This window comes from Acipenser ruthenus, chromosome 5, assembly GCF_902713425.1.
Source record: "Acipenser ruthenus chromosome 5, fAciRut3.2 maternal haplotype, whole genome shotgun sequence".
NCBI classification, from domain to species: domain Eukaryota; kingdom Metazoa; phylum Chordata; class Actinopteri; order Acipenseriformes; family Acipenseridae; genus Acipenser; species Acipenser ruthenus.
Genome location: NC_081193.1, coordinates 43,822,224 through 43,840,290, shown reverse-complemented (window position 1 = coordinate 43,840,290; position 18,067 = coordinate 43,822,224). Strand labels below are relative to the sequence as shown.

At 37.0% G+C, this 18,067-nt stretch overlaps 1 protein-coding gene and 1 pseudogene across 1 annotated transcript in view; one reads left to right on the top strand and one right to left on the bottom strand.

The window, feature by feature from the left end:
• Positions 1-1,388: 1,388 nt before the first annotated feature.
• LOC117403160 (gamma-2-syntrophin-like) overlaps positions 1,389-18,067 on the bottom strand; it is a 97,965-nt gene continuing 81,286 nt past the window's right edge. The window contains exons 14-17 of the mRNA XM_034921452.2: positions 13,704-13,910; positions 6,683-6,775; positions 5,589-5,699; positions 1,389-2,274 (exon numbers count right to left, since the gene is read on the bottom strand). Of these exons, the coding sequence (XP_034777343.1) occupies positions 2,143-2,274; positions 5,589-5,699; positions 6,683-6,775; positions 13,704-13,910 (543 nt within the window). The 3' untranslated portion in view covers positions 1,389-2,142. The remainder of the gene's footprint in view (positions 2,275-5,588; positions 5,700-6,682; positions 6,776-13,703; positions 13,911-18,067) is intronic.
• Positions 7,050-10,007, top strand: LOC117402846 (small ribosomal subunit protein uS17-like; annotated as a pseudogene).

Genomic DNA, 18,067 nt, shown 5'->3' with positions numbered 1-18,067 from the left:
CCAGAGGTTTGGCAGGCTTCATTTTTGATGGTTTAAAATTGTAAAATGATAATGAGGCACGACAAAATGCTTGTCAATTGAAATTCTTGGTTGTTGGAAAATATGACGGAAAAGTGCCAATTATAGAATGTCTTTAATTGGCACATGTGTAATTGTATGTCGAGGTCAGCCAATAGCTTACAGCTTTATGAAGAACTGGGGAGGATGAAAGCCAATAGGGAGTGAGAAGGGGTGGGACTAAGGGAACAGGACACAAGCAGGAAAAGTGAAAATAAAAAAGGGGAGATCTGAAAAGTTTCAATGCACTGCACGCATACAGTTTAGTTTAGTTAAGTGAAAACTAAACATTTTTAGCCCTAAAGGCTGCTTGAATAGGATAGCTGGCACAAAAATAGTACATTTTAATAATTTTTGAAATTGCATTTCTGTATGTGTGTGGGCCCCCCTCCCGTCTAGGCCCCAGGCGCTTGCCCAGGTTCTGACACTGGCCCTGTGCTCTACTTCAGTTTGTCTTTGGATGATATTTGGATGGTTTTTTTTAAGCTAAACTAAATCATTCTAAAATGTTTCTACCAGCAGACTAAATTATGGGATAACATGTTTGTTTACAGATACTGCATTTCAGCAGTGTATTCAATCAGGTATTTTTGTTTTTTGTTTTCATTTTTTTTTTTCCCTGACTCGGGAGGGCGAAGACGAACACACGCTGTCCTCTGAAACGTGTGCCTTCAGCCGACCGCTTTTTTTCACACTGTGGACTCATCATGCAGCCACCCAAGAGCTACAGCATCGGAGGACAACGCAGCTCTCGGGCAGCTTACAAGAAAGCCCGCAGGTGTCCGGCCAGACTACAGGGGTCGCTGGTGCGTGGTGAGCCAAGGACACCCTGGCTGACCTAACCCTCCCTCCCCCTGGGCGGCGCTCAGCCAATTGAGCGCCGCCCCCTGGAAGGACCCGTCCTCGGTCGGCAAAGGAATAGCCTGGACTCGAACTCGCGACGTCCAGACTATAGGGCACATCCTGCACTCCACACAGAGCGCCTTTACTGGATGTGCCACTCGGGAGCCCTTGTTTTCATTTTTAGTCGTCGTCTTAAGTCCATACCCTTCATTTTGCAAGTATTTTACAGGTATAGGTAATATGGTGGAATGCTCCAAGAATTGTTACAAAAATTGTACAAATGAATAAATCTCAATGGAGCTATACTGTAGTTTTAACTTGCTACTGCGTGACTTTTTTTTGTTTATTGTCAGATTTTGTGTGCAGGTAGCATACAAAAAATAATTTTTGAAAACAACAATTTGATGACTTAGTGATCAAGCAAAAACATAGTCTTTCAAAATTGAAACGCTATGCACCACTGGGTACAGGACTTCTATATGCTACAGTTGTTCCAGAGGAAAGCACTTGAATGACCAAATGAAAGGCACAGGTCTGAGGTTCATCATCAGCTAATTATATGGCTGGGCTAGATGAAAAAAGGAATAAAATTAAGTGGCTGGCCTCTGATTTGAACTCTTGGGCAGTGGGGAAAAAAAATGCACTCTACATTATAATGAATATCATGAGTCACAATGAAGAAATCCAACTGCATTTCTAAATATCTGAAAGGAAATGGCCTTGTATATTTTATTAATACAATGTCAGCTTAAATCTGCAGTGTAGCAAATATAGTTAATAAAGAATGTGTTGCACAAAAAAAACAAAACAAAAAAAAATACAGAGCTTTGAACAGGGCTTTACCAATACAAACTGTAAAACTTGCAATCTGATATTATCTCACTTTTTACAGATGAGAGTATTGTGCTGTCTTGCATGATAATTTCCATTACATATGCTACTATAGAACCTTAACTAAGATGCTGGAAAGTAATTTCTTCCTCAACAACTGCAGTGACATTTACATATTTCACCACAAACATGGTCAATTTTAATACTGATAACAATAAAGTGCAAGCAAAATTACAACATACCAGTACTTATTAGTAACCAATACAAGTCAAAAGTGACGAAAATATTTCTTGGTTCTGAATTTTTATAGATAAATGTATACTCTTTTGTAACCACAGTTTCATACAAAAATATTAGTGATGTGCATAAAAGAGTTCTCTCTTGGAATACCAGAATGTAAATTGCGTGGTTTTAGCTGCTGTACATGTATTTTCTTGCAACACTCTGACTGTCAATGAATACTGGATCCACAGCTGCCACTTTTGCGGCTATAAAAGAGTGTATACAGTGTAGAACTGCAGTGAGGTCAGCGAATTCCAATTCCTGCAAAGAATAAGAAAACAAAGTATCACATTTCTAATTCACTGTTTCAAAAAAAGTTTCAATTCCCAATAACAAGACATATTCTCACCTTTCCAGTGTACTTATCACCAGCCAGTCCCTTCATCACACAGTGACATCTGTCCTAACTTAACCCTGAACCATTTATCAAGGAATTAAACCAGGAACAAAAACAATTCACTTTTACTTTTATCTATTATTTATATCCCTAAAACTGTATAGCAAACAGCAATTCACTACAGTTAGAACTGGCCTAGTAATTAATTCTGAACGCCATTTCATATTAGCCCATGGACAGCTATCAGACAGAAATGTCATTTCTTTGCTGGAATCTTTCTTTATAAAAAATGAATTCACCCTGTGTATGATGCAGGCTGTCAATTTGTCCAAACCCTGGGGCACAAACACACTCTGTAATATGCAATAACTTTCCTAAGGATTCTCCTAGAATATCTTCCCTATAACCATAATAACTTAAGGTTTTTTTTCTGTGAAACAACTAAATTGGCTTTTAAATGGGCCAAGCCTTAATTTTTGATTAAGAAGCAGAACGTACAAACAAGATCGCAACATGTTATTTAGCGAATCATCTTTATTAAAAGATACAATGAAAAATAAAGTATTTCATGCTGGACACACTGTATTACAACCGTTCTGCGTGACTGTATTTACATTAATAATGAGGAGTCACTTCTGCTTGGAAATGAAAAAGTAAGACTTACGATTTAAAAGCCCATTTAGTTATTTTACAGAAAAAAAACTGTTATTAGAAACACATTTCTTAGTTGTGATTGAGATACACAAAAGGCTTAACAGGTATCAACTGAATTTTTAAAGGAGAGTAGAAAAGTCGGTGGAAAACACCGAAAATCAGAAGCCCCAATTATAATATAATAATATTCAATAAAACAAAAATATTGTCTAAAATGCAACAAAAATTACATTTTAACCAAAACCCTAGATTCAGCATTCCTATATTAACAGCAATACTGGCTCCTCAGAAGAGGCACTTCTCTGTTATAAACGCCTATCTGCTATTGACCACAGTACAGTACTAGCAGTAGCAGATCACGTGATCTGAGCACAGGTTTTAATTGGAGGAGCCCAGAGTTTTTTTTTCCCCATCAGAGGAGACAGGCCTTCGTTATAAACTCCTATCTCTATAACCACAGTACTAGCAATGACAGGTGACGTAGTCTGAGCCCAGGTTTTAATTGGAGGAGCAACTTATACCCTCCCTGCTGAAGCACTGATACTATGTGCTCCAGGGTTGACGATGTTTTTTTTTCAAATTATCGAAAAATGTTTACAGTATTGTAGTTGTAGCTCTGCCTCAAAATACTGTAAATTTAACGTTCTTAGGATGTTGCAAATGGTGATTTGTGAACAGTTACATATAAAAACAAATTACTCAAAATCTTAAATGAATACATAAATAAAGCAAATTATTTGTCAGTGTGGCAGCCTCTAAATGTGAACTATATTCCATCTTCAATCTATGTGTTGTTTTCAGTACCAAACTTTGATAATGGGAAACGTGTCTTCTGATAATCGGAAATATTTAACTTCTTGTGTTTTAACAACGCTAATTACTGGCCAGTTAGTTTGCTGTATGTGAAACAAGCTGTGTGATTAATTTAATCTCCATTATTATGTAATGCAGAGTGTATGATTATATGCAAAAATATGAGAAAGTAATAAACTGAGGTCTACAGTATTTAATTAGATCATAAAGTTATGTCAGTTTTATGACAAAAATAAGTTGGAGGATAGTGCAGAATTCTAAGTATAACTAACTATGGTACATTATCAGAGAGAGGCTGTTACTTGCAAAGAAAATGAGTCTCTACTAACCTAAGCCTAGTACAGATTTTCATAAGCCCTTTTTACAATCATAGTACAACCAATTTCAGACATAATAATACTAATAATAATAATAATAATAATAATAATAATAATAGACCAATTGAACACATTTTCTTAATGTATGCAAAGCTACATGGATAAATATCTTGGGTCATATTGGCCAGAGGCATTATGTTTGTTGGCAAAATAATTTCTAAAACAACTAAACAAAGAGTTTATTTTCTCTTTATAAGTAAATAGATTCCAGAAAGATCCTTCGCAGACAGGAGTAACATGCAAAACTGGATTTTTACTTTAATTAATCAATGTGTTTTTACTTTAATTACTTGTTAAGAGAACTACAAGTGCTTTGATGTGGTCTTGAAATCAAAATGATTTAAATGTATTTAACATATGCTGGCAATGTGTAACAGTTAAGTATATTAGAATAAACTATGATGGGCTACTGTTTTCTCTGCTAGTGGAGAAAATGCTTTTAACAGCCATATTAGGGTAACCCTGTTTAGACTGCCCTTGTAGATCTCTTGATCTATCCCTCCTACTATGCACTGGACTTCCCTGATCTATGCACCACATTACTGGATCCTCAGCGAATGCACTGCCCTTGCATTATTGCACAACTATTATGTCATTGTAAATATAACCTCTTGTAATAAACTTGTTGCATCCTATTTCATATTGTATTTTAGTAGTATTATTTGTACTTACTGTAAACTATACTGTATTTAAATGAAGAAGTAGTATTTTCAAGGGGACCCTAAGTCCTCTGTCTTTCCTGCCTCCCCATTTTTTCCAGCCACCAGCCTCCACTGGTATGTATGTATGTATGTATGTACAGTATGTATGTATGTATGTATGTATGTGCATAGATTATTCCAAACCTAGGCATGAGCCCCTTTCTACACAATGGTAGCCCTGGACACTATTCTTACAACAACAATGGAATATTAACCTGAAGTTTAAAGCAATGAGCCCGTACTTCACAGCATGGTCGGCCATGCTGTGAAGTACATTATCAATAGGTCCAGAAATCTAATCCTAACCCTAAAATCACAATTTTGCCCCATTTATTTCTTAATCCTATCCCTAAAGTCACTGTGAGACTGCAAAATCCCTATTCTTTACAATACATGCTATTCAGTGTTGATGTTCTAGGGGGAATTAGTTCCCATCAAATCAACAACCTGGGTTTCCAGAAAAAAAAAATGCATTTTAGGTAAAAACAAACAAAAAAAAAAAAACTTTGAGAATCTATGTTCCGAAGGTCTTGGAATTTTAAATTAATTTCAGCACCCTTGACCTCTGTTAAAAAAAACAAAAAAAAAACAGTGAGTGGGCCAATTATATCTTCTTGCTGTGGATTATGAATGAGGTAACCATGAAGTGCAAAGTATAATATAACCACGTCGGATTCTTGTTATCTAGTTTACCTTCATCTCAATCTGTTTGGTATCGTGATTCTGGAAAAGAAGTTTCACCCGTGTCTTTCCATCATCAGAGGATCCTTTCAGTTGTGAAAACTTGTACATCCAAAGAACATTCTGGGAAGTAACAGTTCATGACACGGGTATTGCAATTAACTAAATGTTTAAGGTAGCATTTAGAGTTAGGGCTTAATATCTTTGCTTGAAAAAACAAACAGCTAGTTATCTTACACAGTTTATTATCAAATGCATCTTTAGTTCTCACTTCTTTTCCAATAAATGTTTAAACTGGACCAGGAGAAGATTGAACACATACTGTACACTGCTTGACCACTTTATTAGAACATGTACCTAATATCATGTTGGGCCACCATTTACCCTGATCACAGCCTTGACACGATGCGGCATAGACTAGACAAGATGCTGGAAAGCGTTTTGAGGGATGCTATCTATTGATTATTATTTAATGAAAGGTAGGAAGAGGATCAGGGGATCGTAACGACAAATGCGCAGTTCAATCTCATCCAAAAATGCTAAAATCGATTCAAATACATGGATCGTGGTGGCCATGGAACATGTATGTCATAACCATTAGCATACAATTCTGCTAAATGTTAAAATCTGTGCATTATCGGGTATACCCATTGGATACAAGTGCAGAATGGTTGGATCCAGAATTATACCATAGTAAACTACAGCATTTGTTCTAGAGTAATCCAGGAGGTATACCAAGAGAACATGCCCCACACCAAGGTAATTCCAAATCCAAACAGTTAGACATGTCCCAATAAAGTGGCCAGGCTGTGTATTTACAGCAGGGCTGGCCAATCACGGAAAAATGAGATAATGAACTACTTCAAGGTCTGGATGGAGGTTTAATTACCGGTAGTTCAATTAAACAATTTAGAACAGGGTTGAAACAAAGACCAAGAGTGGAAAGACCAACTTTGGCCACCACATTACATTTGGTAATTATATCTTCATTATTTAACTCAATTGAAAGGCATACTTTTAAATGGGTGTTATTGATGTATAAATGTGTTGGTAATGGAATTCAATACAGTTACTGCACAGCGGCATAACAAACACCTCCTACTCACCTTGGAGACATTTTCAAAGCAGGTAAAGCCTGTCCCAAAATCAATAGTAAAGCAGAGTATCTTTCCTTGGCTGCTACACAAGTATGTCTTGGACTAGAAAAAAAAGAAAGGGCAGAACTAACAAACTTACAATATTAAACAGTGTTTCCCATATTCTGTACCTCCAAAATGATTGCATTTGACAAAAAAAACAAACACTGGAAGCATAAGGTATCATTTAACTTTTGATCATATATTATTATTTGTTTATTTAGCAGACGCCTTTATCCAAGGCGACTTACAGAGACTAGGGTGTGTGAACTATGCATCAGCTGCAGAGTCACTTACAATTACGTCTCACCCGAAAGACGGAGCACAAGGAGGTAGCATGCAAGTTCTGGGTTCTCATAGGCAATGCTTATCCTCTCTTGCTGCACTGGAAGGCACACTACTGATTCAAACTCAATTATGTGTGGGGCTGCACAGTGTGATTAAGATCAAACAGCACCACAAGGTGAAACACAAAAACACTGTAGTAAAATGAATCTACAGAACAGAAACATCCCAGCTCTTCTCTGTTTTTCAAATACAGCACCACGATACTGGTACATTTGTTATGGCTCGTCTGCAGATCTGACCGTCGCACTTCTTTGGGGATTCCAAATTTCCACCAGGAAATCTACTCAATACAAAATCAATATAGCTGTGATTCCTCACATTCTAACATCACCAACAATAACTTTGAACCTTAATGAAATCTTAAATGTTTTAAAACTACAGTGTATCCCTGAAACACAAGATACAGGTTATGTAGTAATTGATTTAAGTCACTAATTGGTTTAGTATGTGTGTTCACATTTATGTATCTTTTTTAATTCACTTTATATATTTTGTATAATGACCATTTAATGTTTTGATTCTGTTAATTTGTAGTTATCACTAGCATTGGCTTTGTTTATTTAAACAGTCAATGTATCCATGTTACAGCTCAATTGGTTTCCACTGCATAAAAGCAAATGTGTAAAACTGGGAAGGAATGATGTGCTGTACCAGTGAAGGAGAGTTTGAGTCCCTATGCTTTAAACTATTTTTTATGGATTAAACAGGCCCATTAGAAAGAAAAAAATCAAGAGACATCAAGGGAGCTTAGAGACAACCTTCTCCCTCGATTGTATAAACAAATCAACCCTGTTATTAATTCCAAGAAACACTAATTATTGTTCCTCGTTAAATGTTAAAAAAAATAATTTTATGGGACAATTTAATGAGCATTAGTGTTCTCGTTTCTTTTTTAATATAAGTGTATTTTAAAAAGCGCTTCCTGGAAAATGAAAAAAAAAAAAACCCACACAACCCCATTGTGAATAATAGTTTAATAAAATCCCAAACAGCTACACAGCATTTATAGACATAGCTTTGGGCACATCAAGCCTTATAAAATTGAGCATGTATTTTTTTTTCAGATATGTTTATTTTATGAGAAATGGCCCAAGAGAGCACTAGAGGCATTACAAATACTTTAAAATCAAACCAAAGGTCAATTAGTGAAATTCAGAATTAACCCTGACATGACAAACTAGCAGAAAACCACTGCTACTTTGCAACTTTGTTGTTCAGACAATGCACATTTTATTGGCTCTGATTTACCAAGTAAACATTTAAGAAACATTTTTTCTTTTATTGGCTATTAGATATGTATGATCCCAGAGTTTTTAAAGTAAAATATAGAATTATGGATATCTAAAAGAATACGCTATGAACATTCATGCCGAACTTTAGTTATTCCACAATTAAGAATGGCCTTTTTTTTTTAATACAAGTACAATATATGTATTTGGAGCATCGCTTTCCTTAGATCAAGCTACCTATCTGCTAAACACAGCATCATTTGAAACAGTTTGATTGTTCTGTCACTGGATTTGAATTGTTCCAAAATATTTTCTGAAATGAAAATAATCTGTAGTGAAATACAAAATAAAAGCATTATTCAACACTAGAACTCTCAACACTTGTATAACAGAACTGTCTGAAACTGTCTCACTCTATACTAAACGGATGCTCTAAGCCAGTGGTTTTCAGCCTTCTGTGTGCCTTTAAAAAGTTTACAACATCAAAAACATTAATATAATAAACTAACAATGATAAACTTTTTAGAAAAAGTAAAAAGTATCCAAAGGCTATCAATAAAACCAAAAATTGTGATCATTATTTATGTTTGCCGGAGCATTTATACTTCTAAAAAATGCAGAAAGATTGTGCTTCACTGATTCAATTATACGAACTGCATGAGCGGCACATAGCACTTTGAGCAGAGCTCTCCATGGGCAGAATGGCCAGATGCCTGCTTCACCCACACTCATATCACTCTGCTCAATCCAAATCACATGTGCCTACAGGTGGATGATCATTTTGAAACTATAGTCAGACTGTAACATTTGAGCTAAACAAAAACTATTTATTCACAGTGGTTTAGCGATAATATAAACTACCGTTAAAAAATAAATAAATAAAAAAATTCAACGATCATAAAGTTCTTTTAGTTTTTTTTTTTTTTAATTTTCATTTCTGAGTCATTCTGCGTACCACCGGTTGAAAACCCATGCCTTAAGCAATCTGAGTGTTACTGTGGTGAGATCTTTCATTCCAGCTTTGTACTTTTAGGTGTCATATTGGAACAAAAACAGTTTTAAAAGCTGAAAATATGGTTACTTCAAATCATTTGATTAGCAACTGTTGCTTCACATTATAAACACTATAAAGTTCAGTTTCATTTGCAGCAAAGGTAAAGCAAGATGTATGGATAGCAGGCTACCTTTTCCCACAGTTGTGTGACTGCAGGAAAGATATTACAAGCGTTTTCAATAATATTGTAGACAAAGAGAAGGAGATGTGATACCTTTTATTGGACTAACTAAACAATAACGAATCACAAGCTTTCAAGACCAGAACAAGAAGAAAGTTCTTCTGGGAGAGCTGACCAAGGAGAAGCTACCGTGCTACACAAGACCCCCTACAGAGGCTATTGACAGAACTTACATTGACAAGAACTGCCCCTTTACTGGCAACGTGTCGATTCGGGGAAGAATTCTGTCTGGTGTGGTGACTAAGATGAAGATGCAGAGGACTGTTGTAATCCACAGAGATTACCTGCATTATATCCATAAATACAACCACTTTGAGAAACACCACAAGAACATGTCTGTTCACCTCTCACTTGCATTCTGATGTGCAGGTCGGAGACATCGCAACGGTGGGGGAGTGTTGACCCCTCAGTAAGACCGTCCGCTTCAACGTGCTCAAGGTCACCAAGGCAACCGGAGCCAAGAAACAATTCCAGAAGTTCTAAATCAATAGTCAATAAATCAATCGGTCGATCGAGTGATAGAATCTCCCGCCTCGCTGTGTCAGCTGGAGTGCCGGATGAAATAAAAACAACCAACAAAAAAAAAAAAACCCTAATGAAAAGGTAAACTTTGATTTTATTGAGTATGTAGAAAGAAACCACATTTTACATTTTGTCATCAAATGCAAATGATTTTTGTCTCTCCTAGGACAAGAAACCTAATTTCACCCTTTTAAAAATGAATTTGATTTTTGCCTTTGCAACTGACTAACACATTTAAGAGACTGCTATTAACCTTTTCTTTGTTTTTTGTTGTTGCATGTGTATAGCTTATGTATTTACATGTTTTTTTTGCAGCTGTGACTTGCAGAATTTTCTCTCAAAAATCCTTATTAACAGCCCTTACTCTCAAGTTAATTCAATTGTACATTCTGAGCTACTGTGCTGTCAAATGATGCCACAAAACTAAATTTAACTGCATACATTTTAAACAATTAGTTCCCTGGCAACTGTATAAGTGGGCAGATCCTGACAGGACAGCTCTTTCAACCATTACAATGTCTGCTCTGCATACTGTATTCTCAAAACCTTTATTAATTACAGTACAATAAAACACTTAAAGCATGACAAGGCCCAACTACTGTACTTTTAAAAGCTTTGCATCTGCTATTAAACAACGTACAATGTACCTGCTCATACACAATATCAATTAGAAACAACAGAAATAAAACAAAGACAATGATAACATGATTGTTATGTAGAAGAGTTAACAGGTTCTTGTTCTGACTATAAATACTGCAGAGAGGTGTTTGATACCTTGACACATGAAGCTTCTGTTCTTTGTCTACATTTTAAAGCACTTACTTGACTGGGTCTAGTCCAGTGCCATGTAGACTCCAGTCTTCCATGGCTGATGGGTGAGGCAACTATGTAGTAACTTTGTAAAACAAGGGCTGTGAAGAGGACCCATTACTCACATTCAATTTTTAATTAAGCAATAGAAATCGAAGAGGGCTTTACCATCTGACAAGGCCCAACTCATGCAGTTAAATTTAACATAACGAGAAGGGCCTTACCAGACGGTAAAGCCCTCCTAGGAGGGTTCTTTTGCTATTAGAAAATGTATACTTGTTTGTTTTTTCGTGATTTTTGTTGCTATTGAATACAAACTTTCTCCTCACTATACCATGAGTAATGCGGTTTACTCAGAATTCCATCTGTGGTCTGGTAGCCTTCAGGCCTCATTTTCCCAGCAGTGGACTATGTCACATCGTTCCAATAGCCTAAATAATATCTCAATACAAAAAAAGTTAAAAGTACAGCTAAGTTTTTATTTTTTTATTAGGATTTAAGTCCAGATTTGTGTACGTTTCAGTATTTAACTTACTTAGGTCCTAAAATGTATTAGGGGAAAAAAAAAAGTTTTAGTAAATACAAATATCTAGTAGTCTACATGTGTTAATGCTGATTGTCCTGTTTGTTTAGTAACACCAATCAGGTTAAAGGACATTTTCTAATCTTTATTGAACAAGGTTTTAGATTGTTAAGACCTATGTATTTATTAATTCTTCATTGTACAAGTGACCTGTGAAGTACTAGTACCTTATCCTAGGGATTTTTACTTGTATATTGTCGGCGCCGCTTTATCTGGAATCATCGGGAGAAGTAAAAATATCCTGAATAAGCGGCTTGTCCCAATTAAACAAGAGTCATGTGAGATGACCTTAGGTCAGACTTTCTTGTTTCTAAATGAACAGAAAAATAATTAAATCACATAACATTACGATTAAATGTTAAAAAATAAAGTCAATTGTTTTTTTTTTATTCCTAAATCTGCTATGTTGACAAGACAACTTTCTTTGCAACAAGAGCCTGAGAAACCACAGGAGACTCTAGCTCCTTCAAGAGTTCTATATGGTTTACGCAATTTACGCAAGTCACAGTGTAATCAGTAATCACGTACTCACTGCACTGCGCTACGGGAACCTGTCTTGCTCTGAAAAGCGATCTCTGTTCATCATGTGGAAATACTGTATCCCAATTAAACAAAATGACATACTAATTAAAACGACATAAATAGCATTGTGAAGAACCATCTCCCAGAGTTGTAGCCCATTTAAGCAGAAATCCTGATTACACCATGTAACAAATTTTTTTTTTGTTCCTGGGTAGTAAGTGTTATTTCCTAATTGCTTATGCCTCAAAAGTATAGAAAATGGCTATTATTCCCCACAAACTTTGCTTTTGTGACCAGGACAGTGATATTTAGAAATTTACCTATTTTCCAGAACATTCCAGATAGATTCAGTGCTGAGTAAACTTGGAGTAACTTCTAGAACTTTCTAGGACTTTCCAGTAATATAAATAGTAGTATAAATACAGGGGCCTTAAGCCTACCAGTTCAGTTTAGTTCCAGCTGCCTAAGTGGATACATATCTGCATTTTTCTGAGATGGCATCAAGAGGCTGCAAGCATCCGGCAGACGCATTTTGAAACTTGGTTTTACCAAGTTTCCCTGCTATCGTTGCCTTTGGGACAGCAGGGACACCAAGGCGCACTACCACAGGCGGGACTGGCCACAGCGGACAGAGTTCTCTGTGGGGAGGAACAACGTCAAGTGGGAGCCACTGGTGGACCCCCAGAAGGTGCTGATGCCACCACTGCACATCAAATTGGGCCTTATGAAACAATTTGTCAGAGCTCTAGATAAGGAGTCGGCAGCCTTCAAGTACCTTCAAGACTTCTTCCCTAAGCTGTCTGAGGCAAAGGTCAAAGCCAGTGTCTTCGTCGGACCACAGATAAAGAAGATCCTGGAGTGCAATGAATTCCCCAAGAAGCTCACTAGTAAGGAGAAAGCGGCTTGGAACAGCTTTGTCGCAGTGGTTTGGGGCTTCCTGGGCAATCACAAGGCCGAAAACTATGTGGAGCTGGTGGCAGACTCTGGTGAAGAACTACGGCACAATGGGCTGTAGGATGTCCCTCAAAGTCCATATCCTTGATGCTCATCTTGATAAATTCAAGGAGAACATGGGAGCGTACTCGGAGGAGCAAGGCGAGCGCTTCCACCAGGATATACTGGACTTTGAACGCCGCTACCAAGGACAGTATAACGAGAACATGATGGGAGACTACATTTGGGGGCTGATTCGTGAAAGTGATTTACAGTATAATCGTAAGTCTCGAAAAACTACTCACTTCTAAATCTTTTGTAGTCATTTTTGTATTACTTTAGTATAAATACATGTTAATTTGGATTCATATGTTGTTTTTTTCTGACTTTATGTGAACGAAAAGACACAAATTCGCCCGTTTTCTCATTGGAAACAGGTCAATTTCAAAATATCACTGTCCTGGTCACAAATGCAAAGTTTGGTGGGAATAATAGCCATTTTCTATACTTTTGAGGCATAAGCAATTAGGAAATAACACTTACTACCCAGGAACAAAAATTGTGTTACATAGTGTTATCAGTATCCCGATTTAGATGGCACCGACTGTATTATAAAAAATTGCACCAATTGTAAGAGATACAACCTAAGTACTAGGGTCACCCATAGTTTAAAGTAAGCCTGCTGTAATGTTTGTATTTATGGCTACACTACAAAACCAGGTAAAACTGTGACATAACAACCAAAATACATTTATATCCTAAAAAAAAAAAAAAAACGCACATATATACTCCACATTTCATTTACTTACCCCTGTCCTCGGTACTTCCATAAAAATGGCTCTTTGGAAAGATTTCTCCCACACTGCCAATTCGCTTCCCAGTTCCACACTAAAGTAGTGGCTCTTGCCTTGTCCAGCCATGACACTGAAGCAATACGGCCGATGGTCTCGGAGCTCCCAGTCCTGGTGAAAGCCTAGATATAAGTTTGCTTGCAGCCAGCAATCTTCTATCTGGAGCTGAAAGACATGCTCTTGCAGCTATAAAATGGACATGTTCATACATTTCTGCTATGTAAACTGACAGGTTTGACAAATGTTGGTAATCCTGACCAATTCTCATCAACGAAACGGAACGTAAATGTAATGGGCACAAGAATTGACAGTATTCAAACAATATAAAAAGACATGGTCACAAGAGGTTATAATATATGTATGCAATGAGGCCCGGCAGGCCATCCGTATACGTCGAATATACGGATGCCTCGGTGCATTGTGAGGCTAAACAGTGGATTAAGAAAAAAAAAGCATAAATCATGTTTAGGGCAAAAAATACGTTTTTTATATTAAATATCCTTACTCCAATAAAGTAGTCCCATTTATAACTTTGGACTACACACTAAATTAAGCTGAGTCAATTTTATTGGAACATGTAAAATAAAGTACATCTGTATTTATGATATTGTGGACATTGCCATTGAAATGATACACCAGGGGGCAAAGTTATTTTTTTCCCCTTGTCACTGACAGTGCAGACCTGTTTGAGCAGAACAGACAGGAGGAATAAAAATAAATACAATGACGTCTCAGATTTCAATAATTTTTCAAGATATGTGAGAGGGGTGGATAATGTGCAGAAGTGTCTTTCTGTGTTTTTCTATAGCGTTTACTATACTGTAGCGTTTTCTATAGAGTTTACAAACCGCTAAAATACATTATTTTAAGTGACAAAGTCGAGGAGACCGAGTATAAAGACAACATTTTAATTTTTTTATTTGGGGTTTTTTTTGGTATTTATTTTTTGTTTTGCCATCTTCCAGTTCATTTAATTGTTCTTCATCCAAATCGGCATGTCTACTTACTACTTTGGGATTCTTTTGCAGGTAATTGATCACACAGATTCATAGTTACAGCTGTACATCTGTAACTGTAAAAGCAATATGGCTACCGTCCGACACTTAAATTCTGTGAGGCAGCGCAGTGATTTAGAATATGTGAAAAGGCTCCAACTGTCCAAATCCATCCAATATACAGCTGGAAGCTTGCTCGACCAATCACATTGCTTGTTTCACGTTCCATTGCCAGCCCTGGATTATAAAAGGTTATATAAACAGGAGTATAAAAGGAGGCAGGACATTTATCAAGACCTAAGTACATGTCTTACAACTGTTTTGATCTTTATCTATCCAGATTTTTCAGATTCACCAGTTTATTTAATGGGATTAACATGTGTGTGACAGAGAGCCCTGTCGCTGGTACCTGCATAAGTGTGTGCAGCTGAGACGTGCTGCTGGGCAGCCAAATGGGTACTTAGGCTCACCAGTGCTGAGCAGACCCGGACCTTCATCCAGTGACAGGGCTCTCTGTCACAATGTGCAATAACAATCACCATTTATCTGTTTTACAGTAATCACCGAGTTCATTTGTAAACAGTCTGCATATAATGCTTGGTTTCTTATAAAAAAATGATGTTTTAGGATGAATAGAATGTAATACTTTTCACCATAACAACAGATGTCAAGTGTACTAGAATCTCCTAAACAAATTGTAAAACATTGTTATCCTGTAAAACCTGTTTTAAAACACTACTGGTACAGTTAATAATAAATAAACTATTTTAATTCATTTGTAAATTATGGCACTTTGGGTATCTCAAAACCAAGGTGGACATGTATCAAGATCGACCGACACAGCACTAAATTTGCGTGTAAAGTGTAAAGTAGCAATCTGCCGCGGCACAACTTTTATTCCATCCTGAATGAATTAACTGTCCCAAAATTAATGAGGCACAGTGTAACCCAACACATTGAAATGCTTAAAATCACTGTGCCGGTGCTCAAAATGGGCTACCGGTAGCACAGATAAACAGACTAATCTGAAAAATAGTACCACCCCTCCAAATGGGCTACCTCAATTGAACAATAGGTAGGTTAATTGAAGAGGCAGAAATGACAGTTCAAAATGCGCTAACCTGTATTTTAAATAAAATGTACAGGTTTTAGCTGCCCGGGCAGCTCATCTGGAGAGGCAGAAATGCCCTGTGTTGACTAAGTGTCTTGACTTTATATATTATATTATTATTTAATGTATAAACCAAATATACATAATGAAAAGGATAACTTATACAACGAATACAAACAGTGTACATAATAGCCAGTATCGAGTTATAATTGCTTCCTCAGGGAGATCAAAAAGGGTAATGTGGACCCTAAATACTCTCCCTTCTTCTCAGTACCCTCCCTCTGTTCCTGGGTTGTTCAGGAAGTACTCTCCATTGTAAGAAATATGTTATGACTAGGGACCTACCTAAATCGCGATTTCACGGATTTCGCGGAAATCGTGAAATTGAGGGGTCACCGCGAAATTCACCTCTTAGGGGCCAATGCATACAAACAAGTACGGAGAGGAAAAAAAGAAACCTTGTTTAAATGAACTACTGCACAACGCAAGTGACGCAAACTACGTATCTTCCTTCTGTAGATAGACATTTTTTTTAAATTTGCCGTCCCGTGTGCATTACACTTAAGCAAAAAACAAACAAACAAAAAACGTCCACAAGTAACATTAAAATAAATTCTCCAAAGCAGTTAACATTCTTGTTTACTATTCAAATGACAAAGTTTTAATCAGCCTATCAGTGCGTCTTTACTGCCTTTATGTGAGCTGTACTGTGCAGTAGGGGGTGGGACAAAGTTGGTGCTGCATTGTTTTGATTTAGGTTGCTAAAATCTAGTTTTCAGCATTGGAGGTAAAATAGTTGAAATGGACGACAAAGAAAGCAAAGTATATTTCGGCTGATGATCGTTTCAAGATATTTCCCAAAGAAACTGTACAGGCAGAGTGAGGTAATTGTTTTCCATATCTTAATGTGTATTTGGAGAAAATACAAACGATCGCTATTTAGCTTCAGAATTACACATTAAACAGAGAAACGGGGACTGTACATCCTACCATTCAACTAAGGCCCTGTCCACACTATGCTTTAAACCGTATTAGTGGCATTTAAGCCGGCTTAAAAGTGATTAATACGGTTTGCGTCCACACTACGCAGCATTTAATACCGTACTCGAGACCACCTCAGGAGTCCGGTTCTAATTAGATCGCATCAGGTAGTGCGGTTTATCAGAAGTGTGGACGCCGTAATACCAAACTACATTTTTTTGTCTATCCTCCAATATCCCAAAATGCTTTGTGGTATGTTTGGCGAAATACTCAGAGCAGGTGCCTGAAGGACTTGTTATCAGTGTACACTCCGCACTAGGGCATCTCTGTTAAACTAGTGGGGAAGATAACAAAAACTCAACGTTAAATTGGGCAACTTCAAAAATGAAATGCGAGTTAAAAGTAGGATCGTGGATGAGCAAATTACGTAATTTGTCAGCTCTGTTCAAAATAAAATTAAGAGGACCAGAATTAGGCTCAGGCAAGATATGAAGGTAAAAACAAAGATTGTTTTGTAATTAACAGCTTTTTCTGAGTTTAATTATAAAACAGAATCAGCTCAATTTGTTTAAAGGGACTTCGTCTGATTAAAAATAAAACCTGAAAACTTCAAGCCCTACTTGTGTGTGTTCGGATTTACTTTTTCCACAATACTTGTTATATTTCTTTTTAGCAATATGGACCGCTGTTAATATAGGGCATAACACATTATTTTAAAATAAAATACAGTGCATGGTGGGATACTATCGTATTAATTTCCACGGTTCGTTGCGCTGCTGGGAATTGTAACTGAACTATTCTAATGTTGTGTGGACGCATTAAGCCTGACTAAACATGAAACGGTACTTCAGTGTGGACGCTTTGAGCTGGATTAATTAGAGCGGTTTCGAGTACAGTTCTCGAGATCGGTTATGTAGTGTGGACAGGGCCTAAAGAGCTAGCTCTGTTAGTATATCAGCTGCTAGGTGGAACCCAATACACAATCCCTCTTGCTTGATCAAAGCTTGTCCTCAAGTGCAACCAAGCACTTATCATCATCCCAAAAGTATTACTGCGGAAAGACCATGGAATGCATTGTTAAACTGCAACTGCTGCCCACCGATGCCAACCAGAAGTGGTATAGTTCTTACTGGGTGGCTGGAGGATCCAGTATTGCTGTTGTAAGCTTTGAATTAAAAGTTTATTAAACTCTCAGACAAGACTTGCATATAGCTAGTTCTAATCAGCATGATTCA